Source organism: Elephas maximus, chromosome 16, assembly GCF_024166365.1.
Source record: "Elephas maximus indicus isolate mEleMax1 chromosome 16, mEleMax1 primary haplotype, whole genome shotgun sequence".
In the NCBI taxonomy this organism is placed as follows: domain Eukaryota; kingdom Metazoa; phylum Chordata; class Mammalia; order Proboscidea; family Elephantidae; genus Elephas; species Elephas maximus.
Genome location: NC_064834.1, coordinates 82,930,582 through 82,947,523, shown reverse-complemented (window position 1 = coordinate 82,947,523; position 16,942 = coordinate 82,930,582). Strand labels below are relative to the sequence as shown.

Genomic DNA, 16,942 nt, shown 5'->3' with positions numbered 1-16,942 from the left:
CAATTGCCTCATATGCGTGTGAAAGCTGGACAGTGAAAAAAGAAGATTGAAGACGAATTGACACCTTTGAATTATGGTGTTGGCAAAGAATATTGAATATATCGTGAACTACCAGAAGAATGAACAAATCTGTCTTGGAAGACGTACAGCCAGAATGCTCCTTAGAAGCAAGGATAGAGAGACTTTGTGTCACGTACTTTGGACATGTTATCAGGAGGGACCAGCCCCTGGAAAAGGACATCGTGCTTGGTAAAGTAGAGGGCCAGCAAAAAAGAGAAAGACCCTTGACAAGATAGGATGACACAGTGACTCAGATGGGCTCAAACATAGCACCAACTGTGAGGATGGTGCGGGGCCAGGCGGTGTTTCATTCTTTTGTACACTGTGAGTCCACAGTGCCTAACAACAACAATGACGTGCATTGGAATCGACTCAGTGGCAATGGGTTTTTTTTTTTTTTCTGGGTACTATCTGCCCGACTTTTCTGTAAATCTAAAATTGCTCTAAAAAATAAAGTCTATTAAAAATAGAAATTAAAAAAATTAAATGACTCAGCCTCCACCTTAAGAAACCAGAAAGAGGAGCAAGCACAACCAAAGTATAAAGAAGAAAGGAAGCAATGAAGATCAGAGTGGAAATCAATGGAGTAGAAAACAGGAAAACAATAGAGCCTGTCAATGGCTACGCACAGTAGGTGCAGCCCATCCTTCTGTCTCTGGGGGTTTGTACTGGAGCTGTGCTCCCAAGGCACCAGGCACTTCATACCACATTACAGGGTTTTCCAGGTTGAGACCAGGACTAACCATGGTACCCTATGGGCCTTTGAGGCTGAGAAAAGCTAAAACTTCAGTGGGGCTTGGCTTCTGGAGGCCCCAAACCACCCTGCCTACCTTATCATCATCTGCTGAGTGGTGGTTTTTTCCCTTTTTTTTCAAACATTACCAAAGTTATTAATCTTCAAAATAAAACAAATACTTACAATCCAGAAATGCCAGAGTAATGTCCTATAAACATATGAGTTTCCTGTGTACCACCCCAGCTGCCCCCCACTACCCTACATAGCAAGCCTCTTCCAGGAAGGAGGAGGTAGCCCCTTTCTGCACCGCGAGTGGTCCCCAGCCCTTCCCCGAGCTGAGAGTTCAGACCCCATGGGCACAGGAAGTCACCTGGTGGCCACCTCTCTGGGGCCCAGTCAGGAGGTTCACTGAGGGGGGGGGGCAGGGATGGACCTCTTACTCGATTGGATGACCCAGAAGGGGCCCAGTTTGGGAGGTCAGGTTACCTGGGCCCCATGGACAGTGGCTTGGGGACAAAGCCCTGGGCTGTACCCAACCCTCCTATCCAGACAGGGCTTGGGGTCAGGCCCAAGCTCCTCAGGGATGTGAAGAAGACAAGCAGGAGGAGAGAAGCCTTGTCCAGGCCCAGACCCATCCCCTTAGAAAGCCAGGTCAGCCTTCATGGTCAGCAGTGAACAGGTGGAACAAGGCCAGGGGCTCCCAGTGTGGCCCAGCTGTGTAGTCTGCATGAGGTCTTGCAGTCTCACCTGGCCCTGCAGCTGTGCAGAAAGCAGCCTCTGTCCACTCGCCATGTCCGGAGGAAAAGCCCAGGTGAGCTGGAGCAAGTGAGAGTATGGGGCAATGCCCTTCACATCAGCCCAGGGAGGTGAGGGTGCCCACATCCCCAAAGACCCCTATGATGACCCTCTCCTGGAGGGACCCCAGATTTGCCACACTCCCCCCTACATTCTGGCCCTGACCAGCAGTGACTAGTACATGAAGTCTCCAGCCAAAGGCCACTGCCTGATGAGTTGGAGCCTGTAGAGCTTGCCCAGGCACCAGGCAAGAGCACACCTTGCCTGGCCCCAAGCATGCCATCCCCCATCCCTGGCTTGCAGATGCTCTGGCCCAACTAGGCCAGGGTTGGTCCAGGAATCTGTATGTTCAAGGGGATGGTTTCCAGGACAAATCTGGAAACACTGGGTGGGAATTCACATTAGCACCTCCCACCCCTGCGAAGGCCAGGACTCCAGGGTTCTGGGGGAGACAGAGATCAGTGCCTCTACCCCAAGAGATGGCATAGAAGGGGTTGGAGGGTGTGTGCCCTGCACTACTGCCCAGACACTGTGCCGAGGGCCATCAGAGTTTGCATGCCAGGTCTCCTGTGACAGGAGCATCTGGTCACACCATTCACCAGCCCAGCCAGTGCCAGCCCCCCAACCCCAAAACTCTAAGCCCCATGCAGGCTCTTCTTGGGAGAGAGTCCTCCTCTCTCAGCCCTCTCCCATCTCCTGGTCACCCCACCATCCACCTGACATGCTGCAGGACATCTGCACCCGGTGAAGGCAGGGTCCAGGTCTCCTTTCTGGGCAAACCAGGGGAGCATCAGGCTTTGGGAGGGACATCCCCAGGAAATAAGAGCTGGAAGTTAGTGGATAACCCCTCCTACCAGCCCCTCCTACCAGTGGAGATTCAGGAGGAAGGGGGGAGGCATTGCATAAGAGAAGAAAAGGTGGGGAGAGAAGACTGGAGTAACAGGAAAGAGCAAGAGAGAGACAGAGACACAGAGAGAGAAGGTGGCAGAGATAGAGAGAGGGAGGCAGGAAAGACAGAGAAGGTACACAGAGGAGGTGGCCTTTAGGGCTGGCAGAACAGAGCCCAGGCTCTCAGCATCTGGCCCCACCCAACTCTTCATCCTCGCAGAAGCCAGAGAAGCCTCCTCAGGCTCAGGGTTCAGTCCCTGCCCTGCCCTAGACTCCTGCTTCCAAGCAGCGACCTGAGGCCTAAGTTGGGCATCTAGGCCCAGGAGGTGCCTGCAGGAGCGGCCCAGCCAGCGGGCAGTGTTCCCAGAGTAAACAGTGTCAGTTGAGTCCTCTCAGGGGCAGACACCTTGTGTCACTTTTTCCACACTGTGGTTTACTGGGTCAGCACCCTGGCATAGTTTGGAAAGAGGAGCCAGTCACAATCAGCCTCAGGGACTGTGACAAGTGGCAGAAGCTGGCCCAGGGGGTGCCCGGGGGACCCACACAGGGCAGCTCAGAGCTGGTGCAGGAGTGAAGACCCCAGGCCTCCGCAGCACCCTGCCATCTGCTGCCTTTGACCTGTGGCTCATTGGAGGGCTCCTCTGCAGGCCTGGAGTTGGAGATGGGAGCAGGCACCCCCAGACCCACGCCTCCCACCCCTAGGCAGCATGCGAAGGAAAGAATAGAGTCAGCAGGTCTGGTCCAAACTTGGTGAGATCACTCTGAGCCTCCTTCCCACCCTCCCCCAACAAGAGGGGGTGATAACAGGTGGTTCAGAGGGTGTCTTATTTTCCTGGGGCTACTGTAACAAAGTACCCCAAACCTGGTGGCTTAGAATAATACAAATTTATTATCTCACTGTCTGGAAGTCAGAGGTCCAAAATGGGTCTCATAGGAGTCCAAAATCAAGGTGGCAGCAGGGCTGGTTCCATCTGGAGGCTCCAGGGGAGGGGGGACCCTTTCTTTGTCTTTGCAGCTCCTAAAGGCCACCCACGTTCCTTGGCTTGTGGCCCCTCCTCCATCTTTGAGGCCAGCAGTGTAGGGTGAGTCCTCCTTGCCTGCATCTCCTGATTCTCTCTCTCCTGCCTCCCTCCTCGACATCTAAAGACCCTGCGATTATATCCTCCCATGCCCCATTGTAATCCAGGAGGATCCCTCTATTTTAACTCAGCTGATCAGCAGCCTTAACTTTATCTGCAACCTAAGCTCCCTTTTGCAACGTATTCCCAGGTTTGGGGATCGAGGATGTAGGTATCTTTGGGCACTGTTATGTACTGAGTAAGGAGCTCCAGTGGCACAATGGCTGAGCACTCAGCTGCTAACAGGAAAGGCTGGCAGTTCAAACCCACCCAGTGGCTCATCAGGAGAGAGACCCGGCCATGTGCTCCCGTAAAGGTTACAGCCTGAGAGACACTATGAAGCACGTGGGGCCACTACGAGGCGGACTTTAGCAACGACAACACGTACCGGATGAACACCTGTGTGTCCCTGTGGACAGAGGGCCTGCTCGATAAAGGTGACTTTCTCCCTTGGTTTCCTTCCTTCCTGAAGCTCAGCACATGCTTCAGCCCTGGCTAGTCGTGGTGAGTTGGCAGAGAAGGCTGCAGATGAGATGGGGAGCAGGGGGAGCCCATGAGGGAACGGCGGTCACAGGACCAGGCCCCTGGAGCTGCCCCACTGGCCACCCAAATCCTTCCTCTCCAGCCCCAGCTTTATTGGAGGCTTCCAGGCTAGGCCCTGTGAGCAATAGAGCCTGCCCCTTCTGTCACAGCCCAGCTCCCTCCACCGGCCCACGTCTGGCCTGGCCGGAGCCGCAGGCAGAGCACCGCTCTGTGTTTAGAGCCATTTCCCAACAAGCTGATCAGGAAAAGTCAAAGGCTCCAACAAATGCCTGCAGGCTCCCAGGATGCACCGGCAGCTACGTGGGCCACAGCCAGCAATGGTCATGTCAGAGGATGAACCATAAGCCGATGGTTTCCAGAGATGTTTTTCCCTGGAGGAGAAACAGTCCGGAAAACAGACCTTCGAAAGAGGCCCTGAGGGCAGAAGCCCCTGGGAGTCAGCTGCCCTCACAAGACCCTAACAGGCAGCACTCTCTTCCTGAGGGAGAAAACCACTGACTGCGCTGGCTGCTCGATGACAGTGAGGCGTGAATGGACTTTTCCCATCAAGACCTGGGCACAAGTGATTGCTATTCAAAAGGGCATATATCATGTTCCCCAATAACGTGGTGTCACTGTCCCTCATGGGCACCATCTAGTACTAAGTGTGACCTCGGTCACACAGCAACAAACACACCTCTGGGTCTAAGCTTCAAGACTAAAGAGAGAGCATTTCTTTTGTAATCCTACTAAATCCCAAACTTATCCCTATTAAAAAAAAAAAATCCTACAAAACAAAAACGCTCCTAAGAAAACTGTCCCTGTGTCTTAACTGCCATGGGTTCTCGGGGGTAATGACTAATTTCCTCTCCATAAAGTCAGCACCAAAAGGAGCCCTGGTAGTGCAACGGTTAAGTGCTCAGCCACCCGGTGGCTTCGAAGGAGAAAGACCTAGTGATCTGCTCCCACAAAGACTACAACCTAGAAAACTCTGTGGGGGCAGTTCTGTTCTGTCACTTGGGGTCACTGTGGGTCAGAATCAACTTGATGGCACCCAGCAACAACAAAGTCAGCACCAAGGAGCCATGAAGACTCAGGAAGGAGACCTGTCTGGGTCTTTGCTTGGCTCCCTCATCCCTCTCACAGCTCAAAAGGCCCACCTGTGTGGGGTTCTGAGCTTCTCAGAGGTGAAGGTAAGCACTGAGCAAGAGCTAGGTCACGATGGGAAACAGTACCACTTGCATTGCTGACAATATCTGCAGAGTGGGAGACCATAGGCAGCAGCCCTCAGGGCTTCGCCATGTTTCAGGGCATAATCCAGACTTGGTGGGGGCGGGGGGGCACTGACAGCAAACAATGATATTGCACCCAGCCACCACTGAGCCGACCAGCGTCCTTGGCCAGGACATTTCAACACAGACATCTTCCTCCCTCCTGATGGCCAGACAGAATTCAGTGGCCTTTGCATGTGGGTGGCAGTTTCTGCCCAGAGTCACCATGTTCACAGAAGACGGGTCCCTTTCTCCTCCCACTGGCCCATCCCAGGGCCTCTGCTGGCTGGGCTGGAGCAGGGCCTGGGGAGCCTACTGTGCTGAACCCTGGCTATGCTGTGTTGTGACCTGGGCCTTCATGTGCACCCCGCTGCTCCCTCCCCTCCCCACAGGTCCCACCTGTCTTTGCTACATTTGTCCTCCCTCCTCTATCTCCTGGCTGGAGCCACTGGAGGTTGCCAGGGAGAGGCTGACCCTTGCTGGGTAGGGCTAGGCGCCTGGCCTCACTGGTGTCCATTCCTAGCAGCTCAGAGGGATATCAATGCAGACACCCACCTGGGCAAGATGAGAACCAGCAGAGAGACAGCCCAAGGCAGGGTCAGCATGAGAGGACCCTGGCAGAGTCCACTGGTCTGGGTCCCGAATCTGCATTCCATCAGCCTAGGCACAGGCTCCCACCTCTTGGCCACTGCCACACGGGAGGCCAGAGCCATATGTCTGGGGCACCAGGACTCAGAGCATCCTGGACGAATGTGGGGCAGGCCTGGGACATGGCTGTCACTCTCATTAAGATTCTGCTTAACACTCCCAAGAGCCTCTGAAGAAGATGAACTACTAGGAGAGAAGTCTTCAAAGAAGCTGCTTTAATGATGCAATCATCTTTAATCAACTCAACATCTCTATTACATTAGGAAGGGGTGGTTTGTCTTAGAACATAAACCACTAATCCACACGACCGACACTGGCTTGGGAGCTTCCTTTGGCCCCATTCAGTGGCCTTCTAAATTTGTATGGAGAAAAAAAAAAACTTTCTAATCAAATTTCTCTGTCTTAGCTGGGCCACAGAAACTGTCCATAAAAGATGGGTTTCATTAAGGTGACTTCTGCTTTTCAAATACATATCGATTTAGACTATCGTTTCTGTGTTCTAGGATATTAATGGACCTCAAGTCATTAGCCACAAACCAATTCTATTTTTTACTGGTGAAGCCCAGTTGGACTCTTTCCTTGGAGAGAGACAGGTGAGCTGTAGAAAACCAAGGCTAGGCTCAGCATCTCCCTCTGCAGCAGCTGAAAAGGTCTTTAAAAAAGTATCAGTCTAGGTTTGGAGAAAATTCGCAGAAGCACAGGTCTGTCTGGCCTCGTCTCCTCCTCAAAGCCCCAGGAGGGATCCGGCCTAGCCTGGGTTCCCGCCAGAGTATCCTGGGAGCGGCCCTGGATCTCTGCCATCCCCTGGACCGCAGGCCGGTGGGGCCCCAAGGTCCTCTCAGCAGGGCTGATACGCCGGCCTGTCCGGAGCTTGAGAGGCTGACGGTGAACCAAACACCCAGGGACGGCCGCTAGCCCCGGGGCGCAGGGGTGTCACCCTGCACACTCTGAGCTCCCAGCCAGTAGCGGCCCGAGTTCTGCGTCGGAGGTGGGTAAGCAGCCTGCTCGGTTCCTGCCCAGGGACGGCGACGCTCCCCTCCCAGCCGCCCCCTGGGCACCGCGGACCAGCTTCAAGTGAATGGAAGCAGGGTCGCCACTCCGGGCTCAGGGGACCGTTCCATGCGGCTTCCGGGGCGCGGAGAGAGTGACCGGGCTGCAGCAGGACCCCGCTGGGGGTCCCAGGCTCGAGCTGGGGCACAGCCGGAAGAGAAGCGGGAGGCGACACTGTGGCGAGGTTTTGGCGCGGCTCGCTGGGAGCGCGCCTTTGATGGCGCGGAGCCCTCCGCGTCGCCAGATTCGCGTACGGCCAAGGGCCGGTACCTTGGATTGCAGCCTGGCCAGGCCAAACTGGCCGTCAGAGCCGGCGCTTCCTCCGGGCTAGGTGGTCAAGCCAGCTTGGCGCAGTTCCGGGTCTTGTCCACCGGCCCCGGGCAGGAGGAGCGGGACTGAACCTCTGAGCGGGACCGCAGGCGCGTCGGGAGCCGGTCCGGTACGCGCCTTGGCTGACGGTTCCACGCGGCAGCCGCCCCGCCCCGCCCGCCAAGAGGCCAATGGGCGCCAGGGCCCAAGCGTCACTGGCCGCGGCGACTGGACTGCGGCTCATGAAAGCCGCGCGGCTTTTAACAGGGCACTAAAGGCCGCCACCCAGCCTGGGGAGTCACACGGCGCACCGCCTAGCCCGCGCCCTCCACCCCGCGCATGGCCCCGGTGTCGCTCAGCATGAACCCTGCTGGGCTCAGGGCGCGTGGCGGGGGCGGCGCGGGGCCCGGCCTGCTGCCCTTCAGCGTCGAGTCGCTGCTGGAGGCGGAGCCTGGGCTAGGCCCCGAGCCCACGGAGTCCGCCGAGCCCGATGAGGAGAGGCCTCGGGGTGCCGCGGAGGCCGGCGCCTGGTTCCCGCCGGCCTCCCGCGCGTCCCCTCTGCGTAAGTGTCCGGCCGCGCGATCCCGGGAGGCGAGAGGAGTCAGCCCGGCCTGGGCTTGGGGGACCAGGACAGGAACGGCGCTCTGACTTCGGAATGTAACTGTTGTAGCCACAAATGTTCCGGGCCTCAGGGCGGAGAAAGAAGCCAACCCACCCGAGCCCTTGGGCTCACACAGGCCAGGCTCCCACTGCCCGGGTCCATCCAGGCTTTCTGGCCGGCCTGGGGCAGAGCCCGCAGCTCACAAACTTGAGGCTCCTTGGATCGGGTCCCATCCTGCCCAGGGAGCCCACTGCCCCACCAGTCCCCGTAATGGTTACTTTCTGCTCGCCGAGGCCTTCCTTCTGTGTCCAGCCTCCTGGCGCGGCTCGGAAAAACTGCTGCTCAGCTCTTGCCGCCGCCCCAGCCTGTCCTCCGCCCTGGATTCCTTCTCCCAAGTGGTCAGAGTCCCCTCTTCTCCCTAGACAGCAGGTTTGGGGAGAGAAACCCGCGTCCACAGCGGCCTGCGCGGTCCGCTCGCAGTCTTCCGGGTGCGTTGCTTCTCTTGTGCCAGTGGTCTGTGGGGTCTCGTCGCTTCTGGGGGTCACGGAGCCCGGCCTTGCAGCCGAACTCCCGCATGCAGGGAACCCGGAGTGCCGGGGACAGGGGCGCGCACAGCCAGCGTCTGAGCGCTCGCCTTGTGGTTGTCTTTCCTTCCAGGCACCCGCAGCCCTCCACCCCACGCCCTCCGGAAACACAAGAGCAACCGCAAGCCGCGGACTCCCTTCACCACTGCGCAGCTGCTGGCACTGGAGCGCAAATTCCGCCAGAAGCAGTACCTGTCCATCGCCGAACGAGCCGAGTTCTCCAGCAGCCTGCGCCTCACCGAGACGCAGGTCAAGATCTGGTTTCAGAACCGCCGGGCCAAGGCCAAGCGGCTTCAGGAGGCCGAGTTGGAGAAGCTGAAGCTGGCGGCCAAGCCGCTGTTGCCCTCGCTCGCCCTGCCCTTCGCCCTGGGCGCTCACCTGCAGGGCTCCCCGGGCCCATACGGCGGCGCGGCGGGCGCCCTGCCGACGGTGCCCGAGCTCTTCGCTGCGCCCATCGCCGCCTACGGCATGTATTACCTGTCCTAGGGCGCCTGAACAAGCGCTCCGCTCGGCAGCTGGGTCGTAGGCCTCAAGGGTCCAACCCGGTTACAGCGCAGGATTGGGGGGTGTTGGCCCCCAGACCCCAGGACAGATGCGTGGGGCGTCGCAGTCAGACAGCCTGCACAACGGCCCTGTGGGCAAGCTGAGCCTTGCAGGCCGAACATCAAGGCGTTTCGTTATTTTTCTTTTAACACTATGTTATAGTTGAGTCCCGAAGCCTATTTGTGAGAGTGTCTTACAATTGTTATTTTTAATTTTTTTTATAAGTCATGTTGGTATCAAACTGTGTACTGAAAGGCAGTGTACACAGTTCTGTACAGCGTCCTCGGTCGGACCAGATAGAGCTTCCTATTTTGTACAAAGCAGCGAATAAAGTATTTTAAGGTTTACTCCGCTGACCTGCGTCTGACTTTGACCTTAAACGCGATGAGGAAGAATTTACTAGGTTGTACCGGTAGAAAAAATAAAATAAATTTTTTTTATTTTTCTACCGGGCTGCAGCAAATAACTAATTTCCGAACAAAGAGCTTAAAATAACAGTTCCATCCCAAGACTGCTGAAAAGAAATTTACTAATTATTCACTTTAACTAGGTTTGTTACGGTCGTGTGCGAACGGAAACGTTTACGTTTATTTTAGGGAGTTTTTTTTGCAATTTCCTTTTTTCAATAGAGAACGTGTAGGAAGCCCATGGCGAAAATGCTGCCTCCACGCGCGTGGGGAGTCGAACGTGCAGCGGGTCCCGGGACATCGCAGTGCAGGGCTGGTGGGGCGCGCCGCGCGGCCTCGCGGGAACAGAGCCTCGCGCCTTGGGGGTCGCCAGGGACTGAACTGGAGCGCCGCGCCCTCTGCCGGCCAGTGCTCAGGTCCGGGAGGAGCAGGAATTGCCCGGTGCGCCCCGCTCTGCGCCCTGGCCCTCGCTCTGCGCCACAGAAGAGGCCTGGCCTCGCCGGGGCGGGGGGGAGGGGTGCAGGGTAACGTCGCTGTCGGGGGCTTGGGGTCCTCCACGTAGCTTCGCCCCAACTCACCCAGGATGGCCAATGACAGCTGGTCATTAGCCGGCTCCCTCTTTGCCTGCAGTGTTCTGAGTTTACGTACAAATTCGACACAGGGTGCCTTACCAAGGCTTCGAGAAACCAAAAGCAACGGGTCCGACCCTTTACCACGGTGTGCCGCTGGACAGCCCCCAAACCTCCGACTCAGAACTGAAGACCCTCCAGGTTGCCTACGGGCCGCGGGATGAGAAAGCCCATAGGGCGGTTTCCATGCTAGCTTCAGCCACACCACCGACGCTGCAACCTGGAGTGCGAGCTGTGCGCCTCCTGGAGATGCCTCCCGGGGGGTGGGGCGTTCACTGCCGGCAGCTTCACCTGGCCCTCCCACACGGTGAGCAACCCCTCCTCCCCTCCCTCTCTCCCACCTCGGGGCGGAGAGGACGGGGGAGGCTGCAAACGGTGCTGGCTGTGTGGGCTTAGGACCGGAAAATGAAACCCGGGGAGACAGCGACCCCGCGCTCGTCTCTACAAATGATCGTCGCGAGTGGGTGGCTCCGAGCGGCGTGGGAGCACCCGGAAGACCGCGCAGGAAAACCACGGCAGTTAGTGCAGACTGAACAGAGTCCTTCCGCTGGGATTACAACGCCTGGGAAGCTGCAAAGCTACCCTTGCATTAAGTTGTATTTTAGTATTTTTTGGATATTCTCCCTGTATTTCCTCGGAAAGTGAAAATTCTTGCCTGATTTTTAAAGAGAAATGAAGTCAGTTCTTGAAATTTGAGCATCTGTAGAGAAGGGAGAGGGGAGCCCACACCGTCCTTCCGCAGCCGAGAATCCTGAAACGTGGGCTGTTTGAACGCAAAGCCCAACTCCAGCCGACCTTCAAGGAGACACAGTCCACTGTAGTCTGTGAATACCGAGAAGGCGGCACCCGGGCACAGGGAGCCCCACGAGGGGCTAGAGCCTCTGAGAGCACCCCGGCATTCGCCCATGGCCTCCTGTGCTCACCTGCTGCTCTTTAAGGTCAGATGAGTCTCAAATGCTGATTCTTTTCTCAGATCTGAGGTCCCGGAACATGGGCAGTCAGTACCAAGTTCTACAGCCAAGGTGATTTCGCCCACTTGGAGGGGGTCTAGGTGATTCTGGAGATAATAATCCAAAGCTATCATTTCTCAAATGTGATAGTGAAACCGGTGCCTGAGAAAAGTGATTGTGGGGTGCCCGCCTCTAGTATGACTGACTCTCGCTCCTGGTTTTCCATTCTAACATGGGGTCTCAGTGAAGCAGGGTTCTCTGCACACAGCCCACCTCCCCACACGCGCTCACAACCCTGTGGTGCAGGCAGCTGGAAGGGGGCACAGGAGACCCTACACAGGTATTTATGGGGTGCAGAGAGCAGATGCTGGTGCCTGTCTGAGGAATCTGCGCGGGGGGGGGGGGGGAGGTGAGCGCACAGTTTACGCCTGGTGACCATTTCTGATCCCTGAGACCTACCCAGGTAAGCTCCACCCCAAAGGCCCCCACTGAGGCGTCACCAGCTCCTTTGTTCCGAAACTTGGCCCCCAACCCCCATTGGGATGAGGGATGCCCTTCTGGAGATGCAAAGGAGGGTCTTCAAAATTGATCTCATCATGGGGCGGGGGGAGGGGTGGTTGGGGACTTGTTTGCTAAAGCAGCTTGTCAAAAGGGAGAGGGCTCCAAGGATGTTTGTGTAGCCACCTACAGGGACTGTCCTGGTGTCAGGTCCTGTGGCGGACCCTGTGGAGTCAGGTGGGCATGGACTCAGAAGATCCCCTGGGCTTCTGTCCAATCAGGGTGAACATGAGAGCAATAAGGACACACTCACCTCTTTGTGCCAGAGTACCAGGAGTGGGCCAAGGCGTGCAGTGGTAAAGGCTGCAGGAGGGGCTAGACCCTGGAGGACCCAGGGGTCCACCCTGCTACTCCTGGAGCTTGTCTCTCATTAATGGGTCAGCTATGCTGAACCCCCGCCCCCAGCCCCAGACTGTCCTGAGGCCCCCAATGTCAGGTTGCACCCTGGGAGGGCAGGGGGGCAGGCTCACTCACTCACAGTTTCTGGTGTGGGTCGTGCCTCCAGGGCAGCTGGTGCCCACCTGCACTGGCCTTGCCTGCTGTGTTTGTTGGGGGGTACTCTTGCCCTGCCCCAAGAGTGGACCCAGGCAACAGGCCCTGTGCCATATAGACCACGCAGAGGGTGGGGCCGGGGTCAGGCAGTTCACAATATTCCCGGGGGGAGGAACTCCCGCAATCTGGTCCCATCCACCTGGTCTGCCTCTGCTTTTCCTTTTTTACTATGGGAAATGCTGTGCATATACAGAAAAAAGAATATGCATATTATATATGTTTTATGTGTGTGTGTGTGTCTATAAGGAAGTCCACTGGGATTCTGATAATTATGTTGAATCTGTACATCAACCTGGGGAGCATGACCATCTTAACAAGGTCAAGTCTTCTAATCCATGAACATGGGATATTTTTCCAATTATTTAGATGTTAAATTATTTCAAAAATGTTTTGTAGTTTTCAGAATATAAGTCTTATGCTTTCCAGTGTAATGAATCACTTTTCTATGGCCTTTGTAGCCATCGTCTTATAACTCCCATTAAATGACTGGCTGGGACTATGCAAATAAGGTGTGTAAAACTCTTGCTGAGATTTGCTAGTATATGCAAATAAGGTGTCTGTAGCCCACCAAAGGGACTGGACAGTTTAGCTATCCCTCTAGTTTAAAAACTGCCAATTCCAGAGTTTGGGGGAGGACCTCAGTACCCTCAAGAAGAAGAGCTGGGAGTGGAGCGCATCCTTTGGACCAGGTGTCCCTGCACTAAGAACCTCCTAGACCCAGGAGACAGAGGGAACTGTAACACTGGAGACAGCATGAGATGCCAAGTTGGTGAGACGGCAAGCACAACAGAGTCTAGCAGCAGAGAAATGGCAGCAGGAGATCGATGCAAGATGGCATAGTGGGCCTCCTGGCCCACGAAGCAAAGAGCTGTAATACTTTCCTGAGCAGGGCAGAGGCCAGGCCCAAGCAGGGCCCAGTGGCAGAAGCCCGCCTATGAGCATGGCGGAGAAGAAGCTGTATCTTGAGTCGTTCCTGTTACTTCCAAGTTGATCCTGGATTGTAAGGTTACTTCCCTAATAAACCCCATAGTTGTGAGTATGGTCTGTGAGTTCTGTGTGGCCATCGCAATGAATTATCAAACTCAGAGAGAAGTGTAGAGTGCCACGGCGAGGATGGCTGGTGTCGGAATTGGTGAAAAGGTTGGAGAGTGGAGGTGTGTCTGACCTCTGCCTCACAGGAATCAGCTTTGGGCTGATGTTGATTCTCCTCTCTCCCAGTGAAGTTAAAGGACCTCTGATGCCATTGTTTTACACACTTCTTTTGTTAAATTATTTCTAATTTTTTATTCTTTTTGATGCTATTGTAAATGGAATTGTTTTCTTAATTCCCTTTTCAGATTGTTCATTGCAAGTGTATAGATAGACAATTTATACTTGTATATGGATCTTGCGTCCTGCAACCTGGCTGAGCTCATTGATTAGTTCAAATAGTTTTCTAGTGGATTCACTAGTAATTTCTGAATATGTCATCTTCAAATACAGATAGTTTTACTTCTTCCTTTCCAATCTGGATGCTGTTTATCTATTTTTCTTGCCTAATTGTCCTAGCTAGAATCTCTAGTCAAATGTTGAATAGAAGTGGCAAGAACGAATGTCCTTGTCTTATTCCTGATCTGATCTTACGGGAAAGCATTAGTCTCTCACCATTAAATATGATGTTAGCTATGGGTTTGTTTTGTTTTTTGCAGATGCCCTTTATCAGATTCAGGAAGCTCCATTCTATTCATAATTTGTTGAGTGCTTTTATCACGAAAGGGTGTTGGATTTCGTGAAATACTTTTTCCTGCATCTATTGAAATGGTCATGTGATTTTTATTTGTTATTCTATTGGTACGATGTATTACATTAGCTGGTTTTCAGATATTAAACCAACCTTGCATTCCCGGGATAAATCCCACTAAGTCATGGTGTATAATCCTTTTTATATGCTGCTGAGTTCAGTTTGCTTGGATTTTGTTGAGGATTTTGTTATTCCTAAGAGACATTGGTTTGTAGTTTCCTTTTCTCGTGATGTCTTTGGCTGGGTTTGGTATCAGGGTTATAATGACCTCATAAAATTAGCTGATAAGTGTTCCCTCCTCTTTTATTTTTTCAAAAAATTTGTGAAGAATTGGTGTTCTTTTTTTTGAGTGATAGAATTCAGTGATAAATTCATCTGGATCTGGGCTTTTCTTTATGGGCAATTTATTATTATTATTATTACTGAATTTCTTCATCTGTTATAGCTCTATTCAAATTGTCTGTTCTTAAGTCATTCTTGGCAGTCTGTCTTTCTAGGAATTTGTTCATTCAATCTAAGTTATCTAACTTGTTGGTGTACAGTTGTCCATAGTATTTATTTTATTGGAGTTCACTTGTAAGCAACAAGTCAATTTTCTCTTGCTGGTTTCAAGATTTTTTCCTTGCCTAAAGGAGTCTCAGCATTCTTAACTCTGATCTGTCTGTTTGTGGATCTTTTTTTGCATTTATCCTACATGGAGTTCTCTGACCTTCCTGGATATGCAGGTTATTGTTTTTCAATAAATTTGAGTTTTCAGCCATTGTTTCTTCAAGTATTTTTTCTGCTCCTCTCTCTCCTCTCCTTCTGGTACTTCCAGTAAGCACATGTGGGTACAGTTAATGGTGCCCCACATTTCTCTGAAGCTCTGTTCATTTTTCTTCATTTTTTTCCTCTCTGTTCTTCAGCTTGCATAATTTCTATTGACCTAGCTTCAATTTCACTTATTCTTCCTTCTGACCAATGTGGAGTTTGTTTTTTAAAAATCATTATGAACTCATGGATTCAAGCATACTTAAAAGTATTTCATTCAATTTTAGCTACTGTTATTACTGATGGCACAGTGATTAAGCATCTGCCTGCTTACCAAAAGGTCGGCAGTTTGAATCCACCAATTACTCCTTGGAAACCCTATGGGGCTGTTCAACTTTGTCCTATAGGCTTGCTGTGAGTCAGAATCGACCTGACAGCAATGGGTATTCTTGTTGATGCTCAACTTGACCCATCTTTGGCCAAAAGGATCCTATTTAAGTTGGCTTCTGAGTTCAACTCACATATTATTTAATAACTCCCTCGATTTCTGACAAAATAATCCAAGCTTTTCAGTAGAAATGGCTACTGATTTAGCAAATATGCAATATACATTAAAAGTTTATGGTGATACTCCCAATTCAAATTCAGGGCTACAGAGATTTTATTAATCTCGTTAATATTATACATCTTTTTTGTCCTGTGCCAACAATTTCTGTTCTCAACACTAAAGTCATTTGGACTTGGGACATTTGTTTTTGTTGTTGTTAGGTGCCGTCAAGTCGGTTCCGACTCATAGCAACCCTATGCACAACAGAACAAAACATTGCCCGATCCTGAGCCATCCTTAACAATCGTTGTTATGCTTGAGCTCATTGTTGCAGCCACTGTGTCAATCCACCTTGTTGAGGGTCTTCCTCTTTTCTGCTGACCCTGTACTCTGCCAAGCATGATGTCCTTCTCCAGGGACTGATCCCTCTTGACAACATGTCCAAGGTATGTAAGATGCAGTTTTGCCATCCTTGCCTCTAAGGAGCATTCTGGCTGTAATTCTTCTAAGACAGATTTGTTCGTTCTTTTGGCAGTCCATGATATATTCAATATTCTTCTCCAACACTGCAATTCAAAGGCGTCAACTCTTCTTCGGTCTTCCTTATTCATTGTCCAGCTTTCCCATGCATATGATGCTATTGAAAATACCATGGCTTGGGCCAGGCGCACCTTAGTCTTCAAGGTGACATCTTTGCTTTTCAACATTTTGAAAAGGTCCTTTGCAGCATATTTACCCAGTGCAATGCATCTTTTGAGTTCTTGACTGCTGCTTCCATGGCTGTTGATTGTGGATCCAAGTAAAATGAAATCCTTGACAACTTCAATCTGTTCTCCATTTATCACGATGTTACGCATTGGTCCAGTTGTGAGGATTTTTGTTTTCTTTATGTTGAGGTGCGATCCATACTGAAGGCTGTGGTCTTTGATCTTCGTTAGTAAGTGCTTCAAGTCCTCTTCACTTTCATCTGCATAATGCAGGTTGTTAATGAGTCTTCCTCCAATCCTGATGCCCCGTTCTTCTTCATATAGTCCAGCTTCTCAGATTATTTGCTTAGCGTACAGACTGAATAGGTATGGTGAAAGAATACAACCCCGACACACACCTTTCCTGACTTGAAGCCAATCAGTATCCCCTTGTTCTGTCCGAACAACCACCTCTTGATCTATGTAAAGGTTCTTCATGAGCACAATTAAGTGTTCTGGAATTCCCATTCTTCGCAATGTTATCCATAGTTTGTTGTGGTCCACACAGTCAAATGCCCTTGCTTAATCAATAAAAACACAGGTAAATATCCTTCTGGTATTCTCTGCTTTCAGCCAGGATCCATCTGACATCAGCAATGATATCCCTGGTTCCACATCCTCTTCTGAAACCAGCCTGAATTTCTGGCAGTTCCCTGTCGATACACTGCTGCTGCCGTTTTTGAAAGATCTTCAGCAAAATTTTGCTTGCATGTGATATTAATGATATTGTTCTATAATTTCCACATTCAGTTGGATCACCTTTCTTGGGGATACACATAAATATGGATCTCTTCCAGTCAGTTGGCCAGGAAGCTGTCTTCCATATTTCTGGGCATAGACGAGTGAGCACCTCCAGCGCTGCATCTGTTTGTTGGAAGATCTCAATTGATATTCCATC

The 16,942-nt window shown here is 52.3% G+C and overlaps 1 protein-coding gene across 1 annotated transcript; it reads left to right on the top strand.

Moving 5' to 3' along the window:
- Positions 1–7,380: 7,380 nt before the first annotated feature.
- LOC126059186 (homeobox protein MSX-3-like) lies at positions 7,381–9,463 on the top strand. Its single transcript, XM_049854726.1, has 2 exons — positions 7,381–7,959; positions 8,656–9,463. Exons 1-2 carry the CDS (start codon positions 7,737–7,739, stop codon positions 9,066–9,068), a joined length of 636 nt encoding a protein of 211 aa, XP_049710683.1. The 5' UTR covers positions 7,381–7,736; the 3' UTR covers positions 9,069–9,463.
- The last annotated feature ends 7,479 nt before the right edge of the window (positions 9,464–16,942 follow it).